This window comes from Nicotiana tabacum, chromosome 15 (genome assembly GCF_000715075.1).
Source record: "Nicotiana tabacum cultivar K326 chromosome 15, ASM71507v2, whole genome shotgun sequence".
NCBI classification, from domain to species: Eukaryota; Viridiplantae; Streptophyta; class Magnoliopsida; order Solanales; family Solanaceae; genus Nicotiana; species Nicotiana tabacum.
Window position 1 is genome coordinate 9,574,868 of NC_134094.1, and position 7,891 is coordinate 9,582,758.

A 7,891-nucleotide genomic window follows, 5' to 3' on the forward strand; every position below is an offset into this window, starting at 1 on the left:
CCTTAATGGAGCTCCAATTTTATTTTAATTTTTTAACACATAATCAGAGTGGATTAGTATATTTGGACCTTTTTTCTCGACGTATTTTAACATATGAATTTCACTCATTTCATGCTAAAGCTCCGTTAATGACAAAGAAAATATATGTGACAGGTTGACTAATTTTAAGAGTATGATTGAACTCAAAGTATAACAAGATGATAAATATAAAGATGATAGTACATGGGGCAAATTTGAAACTTTCCTCTTTTCCAAATACAACTTGAGAAAGTTCACTTAAGAATTCTTTATGGTGTAAAGAATCTTTGCGTTGTCGGTATAATTAAACCTGTAGTAGGTTGGATGTCTTATATTTCAGGTTACTAATTCTACTTATTAAGATATTACATGTAGTTATCTTTTAGGTGACGTAACAATATAATTTTTTTTTATCGGTGTATAAATGTTAAAACTCTTTCTTATCATTAGAAACACATTACACCAAGTGGGATAGAAGACTGATTGGATTCTTTGCTTACTTCAGTTCAAATTACAATTTGTGAGCTGAAGTAAGATATCATGGTACTGGCATGAAATCGAATTAGTGGAGCCCGTGAGTTTCAGATATCAGATGTTAAACCTTAATAAAAGTATCATCGTACTACAAAAGTAATTTGTCTTGCAAATACAATCTACAATTGCTGCTTGAGGCCTATAGTCGTTGTGGTCGGACTCTATTATGGATTTCTGACCACATTCTCCATAGGGCCCTCTTATCTCTTCCTTCTCCGAGCTCTGGTTATGGAAGAAGGAACTGAGAAAAAGGTATCAGCAACAACTGGTTTTGTTACGGGACAGCTTATGATGTTCATATCGACCTATTATGCGCTTGGGTTGATGTATAGTGCGACTTGTCAGATATATTGTGTCATATGGTATTTTCCCTTCTATAACTACTGAAGCCAAGAAAGAAGTGACTTTCTCATATATAAGGTCAGAATTTACATGAGGTACAACATAACGTGGGTGTGTATATCAGTATATATTTGCTAGCCTAATGTATACAAATGACTTGAGCCATGCACCTATATTATTCGTACGTGCTTCGTACATGCTACGTAGATTTATACAATACTATGACCTCTCAAAATTACAGTTCAAAAGGTTCCAGCTGCATGCAAGCTAGTTATTTGATTCTCACTATTGTACGCACTTTACAAGTTTCTTGAATTGTTACCTTCTTGTTTAAGTTGTTGGATTCTTTGATGTAGTCTTCTCCGATGATCGTGGATTTTCCAAAGTCCATGTCCCAGAATAACAGCAGAGTATATCCCATGTGTGATTATCGGTGCAAAAATGTTGTTTGTCTGTTGCATTAGCAAGGGTAGAAGTTCAAATTAGCTTTAGTGACCAAAATTTCATGTAGACATAACCTTTTAAGTATCAGAAATAAATACAATGTGAAATTCATGTTACCTGGATCCATTCAAACCCAAGGTAAAGGGCTAACATGGCTTCTAGTAAAGGAGAGTATATCTTCTTCATCTGTCGCCTCTCGTACCAAGCTGCAAAACATTCAGGCAGATGAAATAATTAACATATCATGCACTTATCTGTTTCAACTAAAGGATCACACGTTGGAGAGCAGAAATGCTTTGTTTACTTGCTTCTGATATTTTGTAGTGTACAGGTTTATGTAGAGGGAGTAGGATTTGTTAGGTTTGAAATGGAGATAAGATACAGGTGGTTACATCAAATAATATAAAACTTATCATATCTTAACGATATGAGTTGGTTCGATAAGCTCAGTAGAAACCAATTTTTCTTTAATCCAATCTGTGCTCGCTCTCTCTGGTGACCGTGGGCAGAACTAGGGTGGTGGAAGGGGGTTCATCCGAACTCCCTTCGACGGAAAATTACACTATGTATACAAGACCAAAAATATTTGTATGTATATATAGTAGAGGTTGAGTCCCCTTGGCTTCTCCAAGTGTTCACCTCTTTATATTTTGAATCCTCTTGGTGAAAATCCTGGCTCTGCCACTGCTGGTGACACTTGTGAAGAGACCACCTTAAGTATACAGAGAGCCGGGGAATCTTTCGTACACGCTAACACCTAGAACCAGAAGTAAGTCCGTTGCTTTTGACAGAACGAGTGCCTGCCTTGGTGGTCTCATATTATTTAAAATAGTTTAAGAAGCTACTCCTACAAGGAAAGGCCTGAGAAGGCCCGATGGAGTAAAGAAAACATGCATATTGTCACACTTCCTGCCTTCCAAAGGTGACTAGAGATGACCAGATGCAGTGGAGCAACGACCAGGGAGCAGGTTTGGAATCCTTGCAACTATGATGAAAAGCGATTCGCTTGTTGCCAAACCTTTCGCCTTTCTTTTGATTCAAAGTAGGTCGAGACTGTTGTATTTTAAGTCTGTCAACTTTGGATGTAGACTAGGCTAAGGAACGTGCTTCAGCTCTTCTATTCTTAGTTGCAATCAGCCATACTAATTCTTCATATCCCATTAGCATTATTAGTTGGACCCCAAATCCCCAGATTCATATCATTATGTTAATTAAGTTTAGACTCAAATGATCACCAAGTGAGAGCTATCTTGCTTATGTCATGAGCATAGAAGAGATGTCAAACCTGCAAATAGTTTTTTAAGATCTTCACGACCTGAATGCGACTTCAGCACTGGTGCAACAACATAGGTAGGATCTGAAAAGTGAAACAACAAATAGCTAAGTGATTAAGCATGTTAGAGTAGAGGACAATGAAAGGCAGATATATAATATAAACTGCAGCCTGTGAAACTTACCTTTTGGAGAGGCAGCCATATAATATAGAGAACCCGTGAGAGCTGCCGTAATTACAGCTGCAAACGCTTGAGCAAATGGGACATACGGTGGCAAAACACCAGTCTACATTTTGAGGAAACAGAATGTGTCAGAGCAATGGAAAATTTTTGGATAATGTAACTTGGAGAAGGATGTTTAGAAATAGAATCCGACGTACCAATGATGCCATTCCTCTAGCATCAGTCACAAAACCACTGCCCCTTAAGAAAATGTCAGCTAAAGCTCCCTGTAATTACAAAGATAATCAGAGAGGAGGAAAGAATCACATAACTTAGAGAAAAATAACCTTTTTGACATGCATTTTTTATGGAAGTTAAAAATAATTACGCTGTTGATAATATTGTTGGATAGTTTGTAATATGAAAGTGGTTATCAACAAAAGACATGTCTATTCTGAAAAGATTTCACACTTTCTGAGATTCTGTTGTATGAATAAGAACGTCGTTGGCTGTTGTTGGCTCTTCAGAAGTGAATTAAATCAGACAAAAAACAACAGCAATTACTTTTAGATAACTATGTTCTACACGCCTTAAGCCTCTTTCTATTTTCCATGTTTTTCTAATATTCTTTTTTCTTTCTATATTAATTTCTTTTAATAAGCAAATATATGCATTGGAAAACTGAAGCACAAAAAAAAAAATTCACCAAAAGGATTTCCAGGTATCTGTTGTTACCATTATAAATAGGAAAAACAATATGGAAAAAACACAAGGCTGCAAATGTACAAATGAATTCGCGATTGTATACCATAAATGGATGATATACATCTTACCTGGACAGCAGCGCGGTAGAAAAGCTCTTCTCCAACAGAGCTAGCAGCCACAATCAGAATGAACTACACCATTGCATCAAAATCCGTTAAGTATCAATCTTCCCTGTATTGTAACATAATTATTGATGCTCATATTGAGAAATTTTTACCTGCCAAGGTGACATTCCATAAAAGAAATTCCGTAGCTCTTCATCCTCTACATCTCTGATAGCTCGAGCATGAGGCGACAGCTTCACAACTTCATCCTATAAACACCGCAAATTATTATAAAACATCCATTATATGATCCAAGAATGTCATATGGACAAAGGTAGTATAGCTGCAATACATAAGGCTAATATTCTTGCATTTTTGTACTTCAGAGTTAGTAAAGCCATATGTAGATAGAAGAATTTAATTCAAGTTGAAGAAGCCAAGAGTGCAGTTAAATATTGTAACGAAAAAGAACCTCGAACCTAATTCAGTCCCAAAAGTTAGCTTATGAGATGAAAATCGTCCAAGATCATATAAAAAGATAACAGTTCATTTCCTCAACTAGCTTAACACCCTCGCCCGCCCAAGATTGGACATATGGTGCGTGTACAACAAAACATAGGAGCCCAACATTGTGTAAACCAAGAGAGGAGTTTGGCTCCGACACAATCTCATGATGTGAGAATTATCTAAGACTATATAAGAAGATAACAACTCATTTCGTCGGCTGATTTGGGACACTTAATTGTTATGTGCATAAAGAAAAACAGGGAATCTTGAACGTACATCTAGTATAAATAGAAGAGCCATAATTGGTGGAGCTGCATATCCTAGTCCTTCAACAATGGCATCTAATGATGGACTGAACCCTCCTGTGCAGTCAATTCCTGTCATTGAGCATATGAACTTTCCTGCTAAAGCCATTGCTCCATATATGCCTGAGTGCAAAAAACAAACTGAACATCAGAGAATGATTGAAGGACTTTAATTTCTTTTTCTTCTGTAAAGATATCCAAAAAATTTAATGGGATGGAAATACATGCAACAAACAAATAAATACACCGGAATTAAAAACACTAGGTCATATTTATGTATGGTGTCAGAGTTACCCGATATATATTAGTGGAAGATAACACCGTATTAAAAAAGTAATAAAAAAAATGAATATGTAGTATTACAATGGACATACTACATTTTGGGGAAATGTACTATGATAATAATTGCAATGTTCAATTTACTCGAGTACAATGATTAAATTCTATTCTTCTTTGAGGAAGATTAGATTCAAGATTTCAAAGTTTTTGAGACCTTAGTACAGCTAGTTAGGCTAGAACATATTTTAACAACTATTGCCAAAGTTCAAATTACTCCGGTAAGTACAATTCTACTTCTAATTAAGTGGCACGGGATGGAGTTATTATTTGTTTATTTTGTTTTTAGCATTTAATTATTTTTGGCAGTATTTGGGCTAAAAAGCTTTTCCAAATGTAATTCTATAGAAGCATGTAGTTGCGTTAACAAATAAAATTGGTTTATTAAAAAAGAAAAAACAAAAAACAAAATATTTCTACAAATTTAAAAAATTACCAACAAGTTGCTAAATTTAAAGCTATTCAACGTTAGCACACAAGCATTAGAATGATCAATTTCGGCTCCAAATTTATTCTTTTTTAATTTTCGCCTATTTTTCTTCTATTATCATGTTCTAAATATTTATAAAATCACTTATTTTATACTATTCTTAAAAATGTAAATAAATTTGTATTTTCTGTCATTCTAAAATGCATCTACACTTCTTCTAATGCATTCTGACAAATTGCCTAACTACAATTCTGTTTTCCTCAATAGCCAAGTATGAGCAAAAACAATAAAAGTATTCAATTTTATCTACAATTGTTTATATAAATACAATCCTATTCCTGACAATTGCTTATATTTCTTACTTAGGAAACAAAGTACCACTTAACATGTGATTGGAAACATGATTAAATTGACTGCAAAAATATTGCAGTGTTTTTTTATTTTTGGCATTTGTTGTCCTACCAACTATAAAACCTAAAAGTTAGAAAGAAGAAAAACCTTAGCTTTTCCATTTTTAGAAGCACTTTAATGACATATACAGAAAGCAAATTTAGCTTTTCCTTTCCCTTTACTTGCAACTCCAAGAATCACTTGTAAATTCACTTTCTCTCATTAATTACTATTCTTTCTAGCACTAAGTTCTCGTTACACATTCCCATTTCATCTAACTCTAGTCTTTACATGCAAATGAATAAATACGGAAATGGGAAATACATTCCCATTTCCCGTGTACCCTCCACTTTCTCTCTCTCTAGCATCCGCTGATGCCTCAGTACTCGTCCTCTCCGCCATAGCTTTAACTCTTAACACTGAAAACTTCGCCTTATAATTCCTCTTATTTAGCTTTCTTCTAATCGGAAAATCAAATAAACTCACTTTACATCCTAGAAACGACGTCGTCGGAGTATTCGTACACCGAGCTAGCACCGGTACCTCCATATTGACACAAAGTCTCCGGTTTAAACCGGAAGTGTGTATTAGCGGGAGCTAATAGTGAACCGGTAAATGAACAAAACGGTGTCGTTTAAGTTGTTTTAGGTTCTTCAGCTTCTTCTTCTCCTCCGGCGTCGTTGTGCATATTGTGATAGAGTTTTTTGAGCAGAGAGGAAGAAGAAGATTGAATTAATAACAACCGTTGGTTTTTTGTTTTTCGTTATTAAAGTCAACGATGATTTTTGATTGGATGTGATTGTGTGCTGGACGGTCAAGATTTGATTAGATGGTGTAAAGGTGGGGTCCAAGTTAAGATGTGTGTTTTGTCTGTAGTTGAGGATATCTAGGTGGCCAATGGAAATATGACATGTGGAGATAATGGGATAGTTGGAGATTTTGGAAGGATATAACAACTATAAGGAGACAATAAGGAAAATGATTCCAATCAATTATTAGAGCCACATAACAAAAATTCCGAAATAAGTGTTTGCCATAAATTTTTAAATTTTCAATTGAAAATGGATTTTGAATTTTTTAAAAATTTGAAAAGTCAAATTTTTTTTTTTAAAATTTTCACTCATATCACTCACAAAACTTCAAAAACAATTCAAAATTATATTCATGTCCAAACACAACTCTAATTTTCAAATACTATTTTCACTTTAAAAAAATTTACTTTTCCCCGGAATTTTACTATTCTTATGTCCAAACTCCCACTTAGTATCCTCTTTTCATTTTTTCTTTATTATATAGCCAATTGGGTTTTATTATGATGGAATAATGGTCCATTTGATGATATTAGATAAATTTGGAGTGATATAGAGAAATATAGCATAGCTTTGTGGAAGGATGACATGCATAATCAAGGATGAAATAAATGAATATTAAGGAACTCGCAACAATACAATTTAAATTGTTCCCCTTTAAGTTCACGTTATTAGTCTTTTAAAGTTTTTGAAGACTTCTTAACAAAAATATTCAATAGTCTTACACTCTTACTAGTAAAACTACTTGTTCAATTATTAGTATCCTCTTTTCATTATTCTTTATATAGCTAAGTGGGGTTTATAATAGAATTAATGGTCTCTCTAGTGATATTAGATAAATTTGAAACGATACAAAGAAGTATCATGGATTTTGTGGAAGGATGACGCACATGAATCAAGGATGAAATAAATGAATAGTAATAAACTCGTAATAATACAATTTAAATTATTCACTTTTTAGTTCGTGTTATCAGTCTTAAAAAGTTTTTGCACATTTCATAACAAAAATATTCAACAATCTTATTCGTAAAAACACTTGTTCAATTATTAGTACCCTCTTTTCATTTTTTTTTTATATAGCTAAGCAGTGGCGGAACTAGAGTATGAGTTATGGGTTCTATTAAACCGAATAATTTTGGTCCTAACTAATTTTTTTATTAAATATGTATAAATTATTAATTTATAACCTAGTAACTTATAAGAATAGAATTTCGAACCCATAAACTTTAAATTCTGACTACATCTTTGTAATTAAAAAGGGTTAGGATGGAATAAATGGTCCCTTCGGTGATATTAGATAATTCGGAACGATACAGAGAAGACTAGAATAATTATGTGGATAATGATGCTCATAAATCAAGGATGGAATAAATGGACGATAATGAACTCGTAATAATGCGGTTTAAATTTTTACACTTTTCGATTTGTATTATTAGTCTTTTGAAGTTGTGCATATTTCTTGAGAAAAATATTCAATAATCTTAATCATTAGATTATTTGTTCAAATTACTCTTATTCTCTTCTTAAACAT

The 7,891-nt window shown here is 33.7% G+C and overlaps 1 protein-coding gene across 11 annotated transcripts; it reads right to left on the reverse strand.

Annotated features, from left to right (window-relative positions):
• Positions 1-936: 936 nt before the first annotated feature.
• On the reverse strand, positions 937-6,319 carry LOC107767045 (uncharacterized). Of its 11 annotated transcripts, none has more exons than XM_075230527.1 (9): positions 5,811-6,319; positions 4,367-4,518; positions 3,757-3,852; positions 3,608-3,670; positions 2,993-3,061; positions 2,796-2,898; positions 2,624-2,695; positions 1,456-1,544; positions 937-1,346 (listed from the first exon to the last, which is right to left on the reverse strand). In XM_075230527.1, exons 1-9 carry the CDS (start codon positions 5,818-5,820, stop codon positions 1,194-1,196), a joined length of 807 nt encoding a protein of 268 aa, XP_075086628.1. In that variant the 5' UTR covers positions 5,821-6,319; the 3' UTR covers positions 937-1,193. The 11 variants fall into 11 exon arrangements, with proteins under 11 accessions (XP_075086628.1, XP_075086627.1, XP_075086630.1 ...); XM_075230526.1 differs by having other exon boundaries at positions 4,367-4,536; XM_075230529.1 differs by having other exon boundaries at positions 4,367-4,562; positions 5,843-6,315.
• Positions 6,320-7,891: the final 1,572 nt, after the last annotated feature.

Excerpts from the sequence above, each read along its gene's own strand:
- LOC107767045 (XM_075230526.1), bottom strand. Across the intron at positions 3,853-4,366 it reads CTCTTCTATTTATACTAGAT|GATGAAGTTGTGAAGCTGTC; the intron begins GTACGTTCAAGA and ends CGGTGTTTATAG. Across the intron at positions 1,545-2,623 it reads TCTTAAAAAACTATTTGCAG|CTTGGTACGAGAGGCGACAG; the intron begins GTTTGACATCTC and ends AATGTTTTGCAG.